At 43.3% G+C, this 19,413-nt stretch overlaps 1 protein-coding gene across 1 annotated transcript; it reads right to left on the bottom strand.

Moving 5' to 3' along the window:
• Nucleotides 1-1,606: 1,606 nt before the first annotated feature.
• On the bottom strand, nt 1,607-18,143 carry chrnb5b (cholinergic receptor, nicotinic, beta 5b). The gene is made up of 6 exons (XM_072662943.1): nt 18,092-18,143; nt 8,187-8,332; nt 7,810-7,854; nt 7,586-7,695; nt 4,285-5,248; nt 1,607-2,289 (listed from the first exon to the last, which is right to left on the bottom strand). Exons 1-6 carry the CDS (start codon nt 18,141-18,143, stop codon nt 2,140-2,142), a joined length of 1,467 nt encoding a protein of 488 aa, XP_072519044.1. The 3' UTR covers nt 1,607-2,139.
• Nucleotides 18,144-19,413: the final 1,270 nt, after the last annotated feature.

Genomic DNA, 19,413 nt, shown 5'->3' with positions numbered 1-19,413 from the left:
TGATATCATCATCTACATATTCAGTACGTCCTATTCAGTAATTCTGTAACTCCTAGAGACATTCCATTTCATCAACTTATCATCTGGTCATGATAAATAAATCAATGCTGTCATTCAATCTGGAAAAATACGTATTTTTAACCAAATAAAAATGCATGGTTTAACCCAAACTAGGGAGAGAACAGACAGGAGAGTGCAGGTGCGTACAGTGCATGCATGTGAGTGTGTAATATTTGCATTTGAATATTTGAGTATATAAATAGTTGTATCTTTGGACAGAGAAGCTTCTCTTTTACAGTAGCTTATAAAAACATGCCAGGCTAAAATTCCCCAGAAAGTTCAAAAACACACACGTCTTGAAAATGGAGCCGTCAGTCCTGAGGTATGCTGGCATGTCGCTGCTGGAGTGAGATTTCATGGTTCATGGTGTCAGGGGTTCACGCCAGGCCCTTTCCGTTAACAACGCTTCAGTGGCTGCAACTGTGTGGAAGAGTGTGAATTTGTGAATGCGAGTGAGCAACTGTGTGAGTATTGCATCTAGTATAGGTCACATTTCTGTGTATGGCACATCCTCCAGGAGCCGAACGCAAAGAAAACTGAATACTAAAGGTGCTACAAAAGGTTTCTTCAGCGATGCCACAGAAATACCATTCTGGGTTCCATAAAGAACCATTTTTGGAATAGAGGCGTAAGAGTGAAGAACCTTTAAAGCCTCTGGGAGCCTAAAAAACAATTGAGATTCGACTGGGGAGCAGCTGCCCTGCATGCCCTGCCACCCCTCATGTCCCACGCCAGACAAGAGGCCCATATATAGACGGCCCAGCACCATAGCGGGGGAGATCCGCTGCCTAGAAGTGACAGGCACCGGATGTGAGGGATGGTGGGGTGCGAAGGGCAGCCACTCCCCCTATCCACGCTCGAGCTTATATATATATATATATATATATATATATATATATATATATATATATATATATATATATGGGCTGGTAACACTGAGGATATCAGAACCTCACAACAGTGCAGTTCTGAGTAAGAAGCTAAAAAAACAGTGGCCAGTGATCTGGGGCTGTCAGTCATGTATGTTAATTAGAATATTAAGACCACGCCCCCAGAATGTTCTCAGAGAGGTGTGAAGAGTGTATTGTGTGTATTTAGTGCTTATCGTATTTTATTATATTGAAACGTTGCTGAACGCTTTACTGAACAGAACATCCAAGTTTAGTATTTTATATATATATATATATATATATATATATATATATATATATATAATACATATATACATATATATCTCTAAACACACCTGATCCAACCAGTCACCAGTCAATTACCAGACAAGGTGAATGTGCTTGAGCAGAGCACCTACCACACTTTGCTGGAGATCGGCTCTCTAACTGGACTGGAGCTGTGCACCCCTGGCCTATAGAATCATTTTGCTACCAAAAGAATCTTAAAAGTGATGGTTCTTTACCACTTTGCAGGTTCCTCACATTCACAGCTCCTTTACAAAAACAAAAGAAGAGGTTCTTCTACAGTATCACTCAAAGAACCCTTCACAGCACCTTTATTTTTAAGAGGGAATGTGTCCTAGCAGGGAGGTCACTGCCAAAACAATAAACTGTTAGATTTTTGATGCATGGCAACAACCAAAACGATGGCTCAGCTGTGTCCCAGCATCTAGCGTGAGTGCATGTGTTTACTGTCATTTAGATGGGGTTGGGGTATTGGTATATTGGTGGCTCAGCCGGGACAGTTAATTATGAAGAGCATGTGTTGAGGCTAGGGATTATTACCGGGGTGCAGGATTAGGTGGTGTATAGGGGCATAGTGCAAGCCTTTAGAAGAGTTTTAGAAGAGTCCAAGTTTACATTTTAGTTGGAGTTTGTGTCAAGTGCTATGTTCCCGTCCCTCGGTTGTGCCCAGTGTGTGGTCTACAGCCCTCTGAGGTGTGGAGAATTCAGTGTGTAGTGAGGAGTGATAATGCTGAGGCCTTGTAATTTGATCCCTGTGCTGATCTGCTTGTTCAAAGAGTGAGTAAGCCTTTTTGCTCCAGGCTGAGCTGTAGGTTTCAGAATGTGGAGAGAGCAGATGCTTTTCATGTATGTATGTATGTGTGTGTATATGCGTGTGTGTGTGTCACTCCGTGTTGTCCATGATAGGAGTGTTGTAGCTATTGAAGAGAGGCTGCATGAAGAGGCCAACAGTTCCAGCAACACACACCAACACAAAGATCCACAGGAAGAGCCGGTCTATTACCATGGCCACGTATTTCCAGTCCTCAATGATCTGCAAAAGAGAGGCAGTGTTACAACTTCGGGATGTATGCACCGATCAGCCATAACATTAACACCACCTGCCTAAAATAGAGTAACATTGGTCCCTATTGTGCCGTCACAACAGATCTGACCGGACTCCACAAGACCTCTGAAGGTGTTTTGTGGTATCTGGCCCCAAGACTGACATTAGCAGCAGATCCTTTAAGTCCTGTAAGTTATGTAGTGGGACCTCCATGGATTGCATCAAAGAGCCTTGGGTGCCCATGATGATCCTGTTGACGGTTCACTGGTTGACCTTTCTTAGTAGGTACTGACCACTGCATAACGAGGACACCCCACAAGAATTTCCTGATGTTTAGTAGATGTTCTGACCCAGTCGTTTAGCCATCGCAATTTAACCCCTGTCAAAGTGTCTCAGTTCTGTACACTGTAATTTTTTTCTTTCTTTTTTTTAATTGTATTGTATACAAAACTCTGTAAATGTACAGATATTATCTGTAAACTAACAAGCCAGCTTAAGTAGTATGCCAATAATTACACATTGCATTTTTTATTTTTTATAGAAATATTACTAAATTATTTATACAGTAAAGTGTTTTCTTAAAGTACAAAGTGTATGTAAAATTACATTAATTATCTGTAATTGAACATGTGGGGAGTTATATAATGCTGTATGTCCATACTAACAATTAACAATTTTTTTTTCTTAGTAATTAGTCACATGTCTTGCTGCAATGGTGCCAAATAAAAACGCACAATTCAAAAGTCAAACATCCTAATTCAAATTCAGATAAGAAACAAGACATTTACAGAAAATTTAGTAGAAAAACACCATTAATTATAATCATATGTGAATTATAACAGACATATATAAAATCCCAGCCAGTACATAGTCACACTTAACAACACAGAACCTGGTAACCTGCTTTTGCAGCCTTCAGCACTGAGGTCAGCTTATGCTTTACCATGTTTTCTGCTTTTAACACATCACCTTCAAAAACTGACTGTTCACTCGCTGCCTAATATATCCCACCCCTTTTCCCTGTCTGTGGTATTAATGTTATGGCTGATAAGTGTATACTATATGTAGTTAATCATACTAAAGTTTTATATAAGACTTAATACTACTATAAATTCCTCAATACTGGGGGGGGGGGTACTGTATGTAGTTAGTACAGTGAGGAATGGAGGACTAATGGCAGTAGTTCCCAACCTTGATCCCGGCGCATCAGTAGGGTCTGGAAATCTCTGAATAGGATTTAAGGGGTTAGCAATACTTAGATTTAAATATCCCCATAAAGGGAGGCTTTTTAGTACCTTTACCTAATTGTACCATATACCATTACCTATACCTATAAATATGACATTGCATCCATTCACTGCAATTCATTCTGCAATAAAAAAGCCTTAATTAGGTGAAGTTTGTGATGTTACATTAATGCAGCAAAAATGGCAAAGTTATTATTGTGATGATATGTACAAGCATGTGATCAAAAACTTAGTGCCATGTAAATCATCTTCAATATATGTATTATTTAACCACAACCTAGTTGTACCTTTGAGTTTACATTCACACTGTTTGAATGTTCTAACGGGGGATCTACCAAAGCAATGTTGGTTATTTAAATATTTTACCCATCCATCTTCAAAAAGGTTTTGAGAAATCTCCATCCTGGGTCTCAATGTCTGAAACCTAAAAATGCTATTTTTTACATTTTCGGAAGTATGCATGGACATGTAGACAAGTAAGGAATGTCTGGATCTTCTTTCCATTGTTTAGTCTTTCAGCAATCAGCAATCAAGTGTTCGTGCTCTGCAACTCCTGAACTCGACATCTGCAATGCAGTCCTCTATAATATTTACAAAGTCAGACTGCTTGTGCCTCAATGAATAATTAAGCATGCAGACGCTTGGTGACAACTCTGCTTATCTTCTAAAGCTAGTTATTTAAGGCAGATTAGAAACAGCACAATATGACCGAATCCACAAATAATTCAGTACTCACTCCTTCGTCATCATCCTCGCTCTTCATCTTGTCAGCAATGTATCTTACGCCCTCCATGGCCTCCTCCACGTCCACCGAACACTTGACCGCCAGTCGCTTGCGGAGCTCTGAGTTCTCTGGCAGGTCAGTGGTCCTCCAGCCCATGTGCTTGGCAGAGTCCTCGTTCACAAAGAATGTGGAGTCGGAAGCGTCCTGATCTCCTTTAGCGGGCATCTCCGAGAACGACCGCTGCTGGTGCTTACGGCGGAACTTCTCCCGCATATTGGACGTTCCTGGCCTTCGCATGAACAAGAAGGTGGGCAAGCGGTGCAGGAAGAAGTCCTTGACCCAAGGGGGCATGGTGTGTGTGCTTGGAGAACGGTGGTGGACGTTCAGGACGCAAACACTGGTGACAATGGAAAAGGTCACCAGGACCATGGTGAACATCAGGTACTTGCCAATGAGGGGAACAGCCAAGGAGGTTGGCGGCACAATCTTGGAGATGAGCAGAAGGAAGACAGTGAGGGCCAGAAGAACTGAGATACACAGGGTCATCTTCTCACCGCAGTCAGAAGGCAGGTAGAAGACCAGGATGGCCAGAGATGTGATGAGAACGCATGGGATGATGAGGTTGATGGTGTAGAACAGGGGCTTGCGCCTTATAATGAAGTCGTATGTGATGTCCAGGTACGTTTCGTCATTGGGGTCTTCGTTCTTGCGGCCAGGCAGGGAGATGATGTCCCACTCGCCGCTTGGCTTAAAGTCGTCCCGGCTGGCAAAGTCTGACAACAAGATCATATCGATCTCAGTGTGGTCGTAAGTCCACGAGCGGAACTTGAGCGTGCAGTTCTGCTGGTCGAAAGGGAAGTCCCGCACTTCAATTTTACAGGCACTCTTGTAGATGGCTGGTGGCAACCAGGCAACCTCGCCATTGCTGGACACAACAGCATTGGAGTAGAAAGACACCTCGTATGTCCCGTCAGCACTGAAAGCCAGAACCACAGTTTAGAGGTGAAGTATAATAGAGAAGCCACAGTATAACCACTCATCCACTGATTTTACACACTACCACTAGATGAGGAATTGAGGAATGTAAATTCTATAAATATGTTAATTAGAAATGACCCAACCCTACACCTGTTCACGTCTGTCCCCTGGTGAACTGGTAAAGTAACCTTTTATAATTGGTTGAGAAGCAACATGAGGAAGATACTGCTGAACACTGCTGGACTGGGAGCCAACAGTTTGCAGACTGGTGGAAGAGCATGTTTAGGTGCCCCCAATCACCCTTGATCTCACTCATCGGGACTACACCTACATTTACAGTATTTAGCTGACGCTCTTATCCAGAGCAACTTACAAGGTTACTAGTATTACAGAGGTGGACCAATGCAGTTTTAGGAGTCTTGCCCAAGGACTCTTATTGGTGCAGTGCAGCATAGTCACCCAGACTGGAAATCGAACCCCAGTAGCCACATGGTGTGGTAGCTTAGTGGCAGGTAGTGGCATCATCTGTTGCGCCACACCAACAAGGGACTACCTGCTATCACACCTGAAACGCAACCATGCTACCACCCCCTAAAATGCATTCATTTAAGTGTGACCCTGGGTTTCAACAAGCGATATTGCGACTGTGTCCGCCGTGCTGACGCTGTATTTCATGAATCACTTTTTAGTCACCTGTCCTTTGGTTCGCTGGACAGCTAATAGCTAATACGCTAGCTAGCACCTTGCTAAGCGATTCTGTAAGTAACGTGACTGTGTTTAGATACGTGTTAGACCCATTATTAAACAGGCAGTGATGCTAAATGGACCAACTTGCTACTGTCACACTGTAGCTAGTGAACTACATTTCCCACAATGCCACGCAATTCCCAAGCTGCCTTCACACCTGAGTAAAAACGCACCTGAGCTTAGGTTTCAGCCGGCGTGGTCCTTCTGGATGCTAGCATTGCTGCATCTCTGCCTGTGTAGGACTGTATAGGATTCTCCTCCAAGCATGTTAAGCTGTTCAATGGCTTTGCATTAGTTGCAGTTGGAAAAGTCATTTGGGGTCATGTGCGCTATGGGTGAAGACCTAAATAGTAAAAACTGCTGGGATCAACCGGCCAGAATCTGGTCAACAGCGGACCTCATAAGCATCTGCTTCACTGTTAGCCAGCTATCTGATTCATCAGATTCTCCTCACCCCCTCTAAAATAAATAAAAGAGACACTGAAGCCCTTGTGGAAGACTGTGAGTGTGTTCCTGCTCATCCCACTGCACTAATGTAACCCTAATCTCTGTGGAAACCCCTGAGTGTCCCAAACACACTCTCCTTCAGGAAGGTCAGATCACACGCTGCCACTGCACAGGGGCTCTGCTTTATCTCACATGATGTTCCAAAGCAGTTCGGAAAATGTGTCTGGGCACAAACACTTGAGGGTGCTTTCTCCGACAGTCTTCAGGTCTACTCTTCTGCTGAGTCACACTTACTGTGGTGATTTTCACTCAGTCTTCATCATTAACACCCCCACATCGACTTTCTGTGCACACTATACTGCTGTAAGGGTAACTGTGATCTGTGATCCACCAGTAATAGATTTCTATTCGATATTTTATTTGATATTTATTATATGAAGACCATTATCCAACCTCTGAAACGAACAGAATACACACAGCAGTGCAGACTCAAACCTGTTGATACTTTGATACAGAATGTGAAGTGAATATGAACTCACTGTCCACACAGCCATTAAATTAGATAAGTTTGTGGACACCCCTTCTAATAAACGCATCAAGCTACTTTATTAAGTTGCACCCATTGCTGTCACAGATGTGCAAATGCACACACACACATAGCTTGTCTAGTCCCTGTAGAGAAGTGTAGCCAATAGAATAGGACTCTCTGGAGCAGATGTGCATGAACCTCCTGGCACTATGCTGCCTAATGCCAGCGGTGGGCTAGATGAGCGGTGGGCATTGGGCTGTGGAGCAGTGGAGGAACTGTGTTCTCTGGAATGATGGAAGGATGGTGGAGCTCCATGCAATGCTTTTAGGATAAGTTGAGGAGTTGGGGATGATGAGGGTGGAGATCATCCAACATCCTGATCTCATTAACACTCCTCACAGCAATGCTCCTTCAAAATCTAGTAGAAAGGCTTCTTCTCTGGACAGTAGAGACAGTTACTCCAACAAAAGCAGGAGAAACTCTCAACGAACGAGCAGGCATCCCAATACTTTTTTCGATCTATAAAGTGCACCCTAATGGCTTATATTTATTTATACACTAGATCTTGTCACTACAGAATTGCATATAATGCAATAACATGCTCATACTTACTTATTGTAGAGGACAATGTCCGGCAGCCATATGTGCCGGGACGGAAGGCGAACTTTTCGGACTCCTTCATACTCTTCTGGATCCCACATCAATCGGTAGTCGTTCCACACCTGCAACGCAAGGCAGACTCACAGCATTTCTCCTTTTCAGCATCTCTACACACTTCAACACAGTCACATCCAAGATGTGGCACACTTACACACTCCAGGGCATGCAGGTCTTACCTGAGTGAGCCAGCAGTTAGTGGTCATAATCTGCTCCCTCTCATTCTGAAAGCAAACACCTGTCATTATGTGGTTATATGGATATGCAAAAGTGAGCTCTTAGCATGAAACCTAATAAAACTAGGAAAAGCTAATGTGCTAATGTGGCTAACAACGCTGACACGTCACTGAAATATGGTAGTTAATGTGGCTAACGCAGCGGATGGAAACCTTCGCTTGAATGACCCTTCTGCATAACTGAGTTAGCCATTATGTTAGCAATTATTATTTGTTTATTTATTTATTTTACTGTGGTTGTTTACTGACAGACCTGTGACCCAGCTGTTGTGTGTGTGTGTCTGTGTGTGTGTGTGTTTGTGTGTGTGTGTGTGACTCACCACACTGATGAGCTGAGCGAGAGACACTTGGATGGCAATGGTCACCTGCTGGCTCTTGTTCACAGCTGGTCGTATTAGCTTGTTGTAGCGCTCAGGAGAAAGCAGGTAATTGATTAACCGCTCCTCTACTTCTGCACACAACACGGCTAAAACACACACACACACACACACACACACACACACACATGGAAACTGTAAGCAAGGGATACCAAGGGATGTCCATAATGCATGTGTAAAGGGTGCCTTAAGGCTATGCTACTCTACACTAAAATGTATGCTATTCTTTATTACAGTGTTTTAATTTATTCGTATTTTTTGATACTATTAAAGATAGAAATTATATTATACAACATTTTAAAAGATAAAACTTAATAAAAAAAAGTAATACAGGGAGAATGGAGCACAATTTAATAATAATCATAAGCATAATTAGTGGGGCTTAGTGTAACAGACTAAGTCTGTTAAATCAATGCATTAAAAAGTTTCTTGAATATACTGGATACAGTAGAATATGAACTCCTGTCCATCTTGTTCTGACTGGGTGGGTTACACTGTGTTAAATTTACCCTCCTGTTTGGAGGCTATACTTTAGACTGGCTAGCTCTGGCCACTCTGCCAGGTCCAGCCAAAAAAAGCCAGATTTTAATGTAGATAGAAGTAAATTCTGTGACTTCCACACACAACCCAGCCATAAAATCCCCAAAAAACTATTACAATTCAATAGTTCTGTTATTTAGAACCTCAATAAGTAGAGAAAAACAGGCTTAAATGGTTCTTTGCCTGGAATAAGTGAGATGGAAAACCTCCTGTATATGGTTCTTTAAAGGAAAAGAGGTTTGTTTTCATCCAATATTGTCCAACACCTTCCCAATATTGTCTGTTATTATTATAGTCAATTCCCACCCACTAGGTAGGCGTCCTCCTTTCACACAATGCCACCAAGACACCTTTCAAGCTGCTGCTAATGCAAGATCACATCACTGGACAGCTCTATACGCTTGGAGGAGAACACTAATCGCCAGTACTGTATTGGCTAGCATTACACAGAGTGGAAGGCCAGTTACACTGGACACCTGTTCCACTGTTGTTACCCGTCAAAGAACCCCTAAACAGTACTGTATAGAACCCGTTTTTCGAAGAGTCTAGCGCTTTGCAATAATTAGTGTGATACGCAGACAGCAGAGCCGAATATGGTCTAATAGGGCCGTTATAATGCCTTCTGACAAGAAGCGTGAGCAGTCTGCTGGTGTTGCTGTGTCTCTGTGTGTCTACAGGACAGCGAGTCAGAATGGATTATGTCCCCCACAGTCACTGCGAGGACACAGCAAGTGGAGACAACAAGATTGGAACTGACAGGCTGAGAACTCGTGCTGCAACCACAGCCTTCAACACCCGACCATGCTCAGAACCAGCAGAGAGAAATGAGCATTACCCCTGTGGAACAGTGGATGGAGTTACACAAGAGCATTAATGAGTCAGTCCTGAGCAGTCTGAGGTTAAGTGCCATGTTTTAGCAAGAAATGGAGAAAGAAGGATGCCCTGATCCGGGATCAGATGAAGAACCTTGTGGTGCACGCTCAGAGCCATGCTGTCCTTCTAGGTCTGGTAACATGAGAGTCTGCCAATCGGAGAAGTCTATCTGTAGAACTACATCACTCGGCTCTAAGTGTAGAACATGTTAACTGCAGCGCATCTGCAGATCTGCAGACAAGACCATGCGTGCCCACCCTGATGGACCTACACACCTCCAGAACCAGGAGTGTGGAGGCATTTCAGGAAGCATTAACTTGTATTCTCCCTCTCTCTCTCTCTCTCTCTCTCTCTCTCTCTCTCTCTCTTTCTCTCTCTGTGGGCCATTGAGAGATTAACAACTAAAACCCAAAGGGACCAACACTTCTGGCAAATTGGTAGCTAAGCTACTGCCTGCAATAGTGTAGCTCTAGCCTCCATACAGAATCAGGACAAGTAACCAAGGCCTGTCCGACAGGGCACCCTAGTGGGAAATTAGCAGTGATTGATGCTTCAAAGGCCACAACTGCTACATTGGAGAAGAAAATTGAGAGAAAATAGAAAGAGAACTAAAGAGTACAAAGTTTGCTAAACAATCTAAAACTATATGAACTAGAGATGCACTGATCAAGTGGTCAGTGGTCAATCAGCCTCTTGTAAGCAATTCTGCGCCGGTCACATTTACACTTAAATGTAATGAGGTGACTAGCAGGTTTAATTCTACCCACTAAGTCAGTGTTAATAGTAGCAACTTTAGCGAGTTTAGCTTTTTAAAATCACAGATTTCTTAGAAAGAAAGAAAATTGGCCAAAATCAAAAATGGCCAGTCATGTTTATAAAAAACTGGAAAATGGAATCAGCCAAACAAATGTTAATCTTAATGCATCTCTAATATGAACATGCAATATTTTGTTATTTACTGTTTTAATTATTTACTGTTTTAATACTTAATTATTTACTGTTAAAACAGTGCATTATTACAGACCAAAAATACATTGTAAATATCTGAGGAAATGATAAAGCCTTTTCATTTGTGGGCCATTAAAAACAGCCACAAACCCACACCAGCAGTACCTCACGAATGCAAGTGTAGCCACAACTTTCAAAACCAGAGATGAAATAAGCTGTAGTTTATGGCCAGAAAATACACTGGACAGCCCAGGCTCTGTAATTCATCCAGAGACTGATTATCTTGTGTACCTACTTTAAATACTCATGTTTAAAGGGTTTACCTGTTCGATTAGTCTTTAAGAAATGCCTAAAATAGGCGTGAGGTCTAAGGTCTACGTGACAGGGCGTTGTAACGGGAAATTAGCGATGATTGACAACTAACCCAAAGATGATGCTTCAAAGGCCACGACTGCTACACTAGAGAAGAAATCTGAGAACTAGAGAGTACCTGTTCGATTGGTCCTTAAGAAAATGCCTTGAATATTGATGGGTTTTATGTTTCAGGCCATGTAAAGTCTTCCTTCCTAAACAGCAGATCTGCTTTTTTGCATTGTCTAAAGAGGCTGAACACATGTTGATGTGGCCTATGGGAAATCTCCCTGTCTAATGCCAAGCTTCGTAACCCTCTTTGTCATCAATCTCATGGCCTTTTGCTCATCAGTCACTTTTGAGCCAGAATGGTTTTGAAGCACCGACACAAACACACATGGGGTCACAGCCGGCCGTCTGCTTCAGGCCGTGTCGCTTCAGGTCCTGTAAGTTAGATCAGATCACTCCCTTCTGCCAAAAATGACTAAGCAAGCCCACTCATCACGGACTGATCCTCTCCAAGAAGTAAGAAAGGCTCTCTTAATAGAGATGCAAATCTTACGATTTCGAGATTCCCTGCTATCACCACAAGACCTGCACGAATACGACTCCTTGGGTAGGACTCCTAACATTCTCTGATCTGTGTAACAGGACTCAAACGTAAGCCACCCTGGATAAGAGCATCAGACAAATGCTGTAAACGGATGATGGAGCTCCATCCAATACTATTGGGGAATTGGGAGTGAGATAGGGTGGTGACCTCACCACCAACGTCTCTACTGTCCAGTTGTGTGTGTGTCTAGTTGTGTGTGTCTCTTTTCAGTCTCTACTGAAAAGGCTTTCTACTAGATATTGGAGGAGCTTGCTGTGAGGATTTGATAGCATTCAACAAAGGATGTTGGATGATGATCCTCACCACATCCCCAACTCATCCCAAAAGCATTGCATGGAGCTCCACCATCCATCATTCCAGAGAACACAGTTCTTCCACTGCTCCACAGCTCAATGCTGGGGCGGAGCTTTATACCCCTCTAGCCCACACCTGGCATTAGGCACCACATTTATCTGCTCCAGGGAGTCCTAGTCTATTGGTAATACCCCTCTACAGGGATTTCAAAACAAACAACGAATGAGCAGGTGTCCCGATACTTTTGTCCATATATATAGTGTATCTAGCAGGCGCTGTACCGATACTTGCATGTTAACTGGTAAATTCATTAAAACCGATACTGTGTTTTGAGAATCGATACACTACTGCACTTTTAAACATAAAACCGTGATACTCTGATATATCGATATTTTCGCAGACCCCTACTGTAGATGTGCCTGATATGCCATCTCTACTTATAGCACTTAATTCTAATGAAATAAGGCACACAATGGAGGAAAGTCGCGTATAATGTTCAGAGCGGTTGTATAATTTGCCGCAGAACGGACACAGGCGCAGGCCTGTCAGATAAGACTATTTGTGCCGAGTGCTCTGTCTCTACAGAGATGACTAATTTCCATAGAAAAGCCTGAAGCTTCACCAAAATCCTCAACTTGCCCAGACAAGCCCCATGTCCTGCCCGAGGGGCCTTCACAAAATCTCCCAGCACACACACACACACATATTTAATGACATGCAGATTCGCACACAACAACTATGGCTGGAAAAGCAACACACAAACACACACACACACTTATACACACACAGTCAGCTCGAGCTTGGAGACAACAGAACACACACACTCACAGTTGCATGCACAGAGCTGTTCCACCCGGATGCACTTCAACTCTGTGAATAATTCAGCTGCACTAAAATAAAACCTGCCTCATCGCACAGACAGTGCTCACACACACACATACACACACACACATACACACACACACACACACACACAAACAGTCTCCACAAAGTAGAACTCTGAGGACAGTTCAGGAAGGATACAAAATGGTAGTAGAACCCTTGTGACGTTACAGTCCACTATTTGGACTGTGGAAGACATCCAGGTCCATCCATGAGGAAGGAACTGCGACATGGAAATGACCAGAGGACCTTCTGCTGCTTGACTGGACAGTGTCCAGCGCCTATATGCTGTCTGTGTGACTGTGTTATGTATGTATGTATGTATGTCTTTAGTGGCACAAATGTCCACCAACTAAATTATTAAGAGCCTGTCCATCTTACACACAGATATATCCACTATATGGACAAAAGTATTGGGACATCTGCTCATTGATTGTTGTTCTTCCTGAAATCAAGGGTATTAAAAAGAGCTGATCCTGCTGTAGTTGGAGCGACTGTCTCTACTGTCCGGGGAGGAAGATGTTCACCACCCCCCACCTCCCAAACTCATCCCAAAGGTAATGGATGGAGCGCCACCATTCATCATTCCAGAGAACACAGTTCTTCCACTGCTTCACAGCTCAATGCTGAGGGGCTTTAGACCCCTCTATAAGCCCATGCCTGGAATTAGGCAGCATGTTTATCTGCTCTTGCAGAGAGTCCTATTCTATTGGCAATACTTCTTCTCTACAGGGACTAGACAAGCTGTGTGTGCGCATTTGCACATCTGGACCAGCAATTGGTGCAACTTAAAGTAGCTGAATGCTAAGGATGCTCTTCTATGAGTTGGGGTGAGGGGTGAGTTGAGGTGGTGATCATCCAACATCCTGACCGCACCAACGCTCTTGTTGCTGAATACAATCAAATCCTCACAGCAGTGCTTCTCCAAAATGTCCAGAATATCTTCCCTGGACGGTAACTGCTACTCACTGAGAAAAAAAGTGATAGGTATAGTACAATGCAGAGTATAGAGTAATGGCACCAGCACATATCTACAGCCGCCAGAGAAACGCTGGAGTACCCAACACTCATTCAGGTACCATTGCAAGTCATGTGACCAGTCACATGTGAGCAGTCAGCCAACAGCATGAGAATATTAGCACCCGCAGCCTCGAGGGGAGCGGAGTCCTCCTCATTACGCGAGCTAAGCCTGGGATTATTACTTAGCAGACCTTCAACCTTTATTCTAGTTGATTAGATGGTTGGACCATCTACCATCTTCAGAGGCATCACCAGCAGTCAGCCCTGCTTACGTAAGCCCTAAAAAGCCTCAAGAGAGTTCTGCACTACCCTTCACCCCACACAGCGAAAAACAGCAAGCAGCCAGCCTGCCGAGCCCAAATGCTCTGCTGAGATGGGAGCTGTGATGGGACTTATTTTAGGAGATCACATGATTTAGATTACATGCTAAATTATTGATCAGCTCGAGTAAATGACTGAATGATTGACAGCGTCTCAGTAATGGAGCTGTCTGCTCTCCTCGGAGGAAGCACTATTTGTATCGATTTCTGAGAGATGTTTAATAACCAGTGTATTTGAGTAAAGGCCTCTTTTTGAAAGCCCATATGAGTGCCGAATTAGAGTGAATTACATCTCATTAATTGGGGATGAATTCAGAGTCTGTAATATAGCTACATTATATGGACAAAAGTATTGGGACACCTGTTTATTGACTGATATTTTCCAAAATCAAGGATGTTAAAAAAAAAGAGCTGATCCTGCTTTTGTTGGAGTAGCTGTCCTGACTGTCCTGGGATGAAGACTTTCTACTAGATTTTAGAAGAGCATTGCTGTGAGAATTTGATTGAATTCAGCGATAGAGAATTAGAGAGGTCAGGATGATGGATGATCACCACCCTACATTATCCCCAACTTCCAAACTCATCCCAAAAAAAAAATACTGGATGGAGCTCTATCCATCATTCCAGGGAACACAGTTCCTCCACTGCTCCACAGCTCAATGCTGGAGGGGCTTTATACCCCTTTATAGCCCACGCCTGCCATTATTAGGCAGCATGGTGCCAATAGGTTCATGTTGATCTCCTCCAGAGAGTCCTATTCTATTGGCAGTACTTCTCTACAGAGACTAGACAAGCTGTGTGTGTGTGCATTTGCATCTGTGTCAGCAATAGGTGCACTGTAAAGTAGCTGAATGCATTCATTTGAAGCAGTGTCCACAAACATTTGGACATATATTGTATATATATTATCAATGCCATGCAAATACCTTTTATCTCCATTTGTGACATTTTTCACTTTTTGACAGAATGTGAATCTGGTGGTTGTTCTTTGCATTTTGTCAGAATTTCTGAAAGAATGGACCAATAGAAATGCTCCAAAATGACCCGGATTTAAATATTCTTACACTGACTTTCATTGAACGTTAAGAGGGTTTTTCCGCTCTCCTGTAAAGTTTCCATTTTGTGATTTGTCTGTATTTGTGTGTATGTGAGCTAAAAGGGCCCTTCTGCAGCCCACTGCAACTCACTGGGCAAAAGATCTAATCAGAGTTATGACATGTAATCACGCCTTGAGACCTAAACACACACACGCAAGACACACACACACACGAACACTATACATAAATAAATAACATACCCATATGGTATCCTGCCCAGAGTGCCCTCCCACTTAGCATACACACATCTGAACCTGTGTGAACCATATACAGCATCCATGTAACCTGCACACAGCCTCACAGACTGACTCCTGGTGTCCTTCAAAAAAAATCCACAGATTGCCGTGCTCTTAAAAATGGTCACTTTCACACTGACCTCATCTCAAAAAATGAGGGTAATGCTTCATAAATCTCCTCATTATCCACTATGACCAAAAGCCCTTTCCTTCAGTCATAAATATCAGCTTTTTCCGCAGCTGAGGTCAGACACAGTGGTTCTGTCCCGCGGGTGCATTTGTCTTGATGAGGTGAGGTCACTGAGAGGCCTCAATGTGGCCACATGCCTCAATGCATTGCTCAGTTGTCAATAGTATAAGATACTATACTCAGATCTTTTAGCCTGGACCCATCATGTCCATCTAAACCAAAGGCACCAGGCCTGGTCCTGGAGATCTACCACCTACCAGAGTTCACTCCCAACCCTAGTCTCACACATCTGATCCTGCTAATGAAGGCCATGGTTATTTGACCATCTGAATATTAGAGCTAGGTGTCCACTGAACTCAGCGGTGTCCCTTAAACCCTGCAGACTTCAGATGGACACTGAAGTGTATGCTGAACACTGCAGGTGTCTGGTGAACACAGTAGGTCCCTTTAACCCTGTGGAGGTGAGCTGAACACAGCAGCGGTCCATCAGGCACCATAAAGATATAGTGGACTCTGTAGACTACAGCTGTCCACTGAACACTGAAGGGTATCCAGTGAGGACTCTTTCCAAACTGCATCTGTATACTGCCGCAGTCCACTGAACACTGCAGATGTCCTTCAAACACTATAAGAGTCCACTGAACACTGTAAGTGTATACTTAACACTGTAGTGGTCCACTGAACACTGTAAGTATATACTGAACACTGTAGTGGTCCAATGAACACTGTAAGTGTTTACTGAACACTGTAAGTGTATACTGAATACTGTAAGTGTATACTGAACACTGTAGTGGTCCAATGAACACTGTAAGTGTTTACTGAACACTGTAAGTGTATACTGAATACTGTAAGTGTATACTGAACACTGTAGTGGTCCAATGAACACTGTAAGTGTTTACTGAACACTGTAGTGGTCCACTGAACACTGTAGTGGTCCACTGAACACTGTAAGTGTATACTGAACACTATAGTGGTCCACTGAACACTGTAAGTGTATACTGAACACTATAGAAATCCACTAAACACTGTGAGTGTTTACTTAACACTGTACGTGTTTACTGAACACTGTAGTGGTCCACTAAACACGGTAAGTGTTTACTTAACACTGTAGTGGTCCACTGAACATTGTAAGTGTAAGTGTATACTGAACACTGTAGTGGTCCACTAAACACAGTAAGTGTTTACTTAACACTGTAGTGGTCCACTGAACATTGTAAGTGTAAGTGTATACTGAACACTGTAGTGGTCCACTGAAAACTGTAAGTGTTTACTGAACACTGTAGTGGTTCACTGAACACTGTAGTGGTCCACTGAACACTGTAAGTGTATACTGAACACTGTAGTGGTCCACTGAACACTGTAAGTGTATACTGAACACTATAAGTGTTTACTGAACACTGTAGTGGTCCACTGAACACTGTAAGTGTATACTGAACACTATAAGTGTTTACTGAACACTGTAGTGGTTCACTGAACACTGTAAGTGTATACTGAACACTGTGAGTGAATAATGAACACTGTAGTGGTTCACTGAACACTGTAAGTGTATACTGAACACTGTGAGTGAATAATGAACACTGTAGTGGTTCACTGAACACTGTAAGTGTATACTGAACACTGTGAGTGAATAATGAACACTGTAGTGGTTCACTGAACACTGTAAGTGTATACTGAACACTGTAGTGGTCCACTGAACACTGTGAGTGAATAATGAACACTGTAGTGGTCCACTGAACACTGTGAGTGAATAATGAACACTGTAGTGGTCCACTGAACACTGTGAGTGAATAATGAACACTGTAGTGGTCCACTGAACACTGTGAGTGAATAATGAACACTGTAGTGGTCCACTGAACACTGTGAGTGAATAATGAACACTGCAGATGCCCTTCAAACACTGTTGGTGTCCACTTAACACTGTCAATGCTCTTCCATCATGGTAGCTGTCCACTGAACACTGCATTTGATACTTTGAAGACTACAGATGTCCAGTGAACACTGTAGGAATAAACTGAACACTGCAGGTGTAAACTTTCACATTCAGCTTTTCATTCAACACATACTAACACAGCCACCGGTCAACCCATCACTACACGTGTCCCTTAAACACTGAAGGTGTCCACTGAACACTGTAGCGGTCCACTGAACACTGTACGTGTATAATGAACATTAGTGGTCCACTGAACACTGTGGGTGTTTTTTCAGCACTGGACATTTGGACAGCTACCTCCAGTCTGGATTTATAGGCTGGATGTTGTACATTATTAAGCCCTATACATCTGCACGTGCACATTCAGTTCTGCACATCCTGGGAAGTTACTCAGCAGGACTGGATTAACACCTGGACTCTTACAGTGCTCAGCTCAGCGAACGGATGCTGTAGGGCTGTAGGTGTTAATCCAGCAGCTTCTCCTGGACTGGCTCTTCCCCCTGCTCCTGAATATGTCCAACTTTCCCAGCGTTCCCACTCCCCATCTCACTTACCCCCTACAGTGAGCGCGAGCAGCGCCAGTCCCGGAGAGGCGCGAGCCGCCATCAGACACACCGACAGCGTGCGGGGAGCGTGGTCCACAGCTCTCGCGCTCTTTCTCTTTCTCTCGCTCTCTTTCTCTCTCTCTTTGTCTCTCTCTCTCTTTCTCTCTCTCTCTCTCGCCCCTCAAACCTCCATCGGTGCTGCTCCCTCCATCTGCTCCGTCCTCGCGCTCCCGGGTCTCTTCTTCATCCCGCGCGCAGTGCGATTAGGCTGCGAGTGAAAAGCTGGACCTGCTCGCTTTCTGCAGAAGCTTCAGACTAAACGTGCAGCTCTGAAACGTCTCCAGCAACGCTTTGGCTGACGCACGCGCGTCATGCTGCCCCGGAGCTGGCGGTCTGAGTGAAGGAGGCTTCGCGCGCGCGGTGCGTCGAGGAGTGCAGGACTGGGGCCACTTGGGCATGGGGTGTGTCCCAATTGAAGCCCTAGGTCACTACGTAGTGGATCACTAGCTGTAGCTGGGTTGGGTGCAGTGGAACACTGGGGTGTGTTCTAAACCCAGTAGCATTCCAGTTTACTGGAATCTGAAAAGTATTACAGATATGCAAATAATTACAAGTAAATATTTAATGTTTATGTTAATTAGTTGTTATTAATTATTACATAACATTATTCATTAATTAAAAACAACAAACAATGAGATATAACAGTACCTCCACCATGTTTGACAGATAATGTGGTATGCTTTGGGTCATGAACCCTTACCCTTCCATACTTGTTCCAGAACTGGGAAGGCTCTGCTGTGTCTCATTGTTTGTTGTAAATATTTAATGTTTATGTTAATTAGTTATTAATTATTACATAACATTATTAAGGAATAAAAATAAACAATGAGACATAACAGTACCTCCACCATGTTTGACAGATAATGTGGTATGCTTTGGGTCATGCACCCTTACCCTTCCATACTTGTTCCAGAACTGGGAAGGCTCTGCTGTGTCTCATTGTTTGTTGTAAATATGTAGCGTTTATGTTTAATTATTATGTTAATTAGTTGTTATTAATTATTACATAACATTACTAATTAATTAAAAACAACAAACGATGAGACACAGCAGAGCCTTCCCAGTTCTGGAACAAGTATGGAAGGGTAAGGAAAGGAAGGGTCCAATGATCCAAAGCATACCACATTATCTATCAAACATGGTGGAGGTAGTGTTATGGCATGGGCATGCAGGGGCACATTATGAAAGGTAGTGGGTGGAGTTAGGCTGGTTCTAAGGGCTTGTGATTGACAGGGGCCCTACGAAATGTATGAATTGAGTATTTCGGCAGA

The sequence above is a fragment of the Salminus brasiliensis genome, chromosome 19 (assembly GCF_030463535.1).
Source record: "Salminus brasiliensis chromosome 19, fSalBra1.hap2, whole genome shotgun sequence".
Lineage (NCBI taxonomy): Eukaryota > Metazoa > Chordata > Actinopteri > Characiformes > Bryconidae > Salminus > Salminus brasiliensis.
Note: the sequence above shows the minus strand (reverse complement) of the source record. Positions and strands in the feature narration are given on the sequence as shown.

Coding starts and splice junctions, on each gene's coding strand:
- chrnb5b (XM_072662943.1), bottom strand. CDS start 18,143: ATGGCGGCTCGCGCCTCTCCGGGACTGGCGCTGCTCGCGCTCACTGTA. Junction 8,333..18,091: donor GCTCGCGCTCACTGTAGGGG/GTAAGTGAGATG, acceptor TGTGTGTTTTAG/CCGTGTTGTGTGCAGAAGTA. Junction 7,696..7,809: donor CTAACTGCTGGCTCACTCAG/GTAAGACCTGCA, acceptor CTTGCGTTGCAG/GTGTGGAACGACTACCGATT.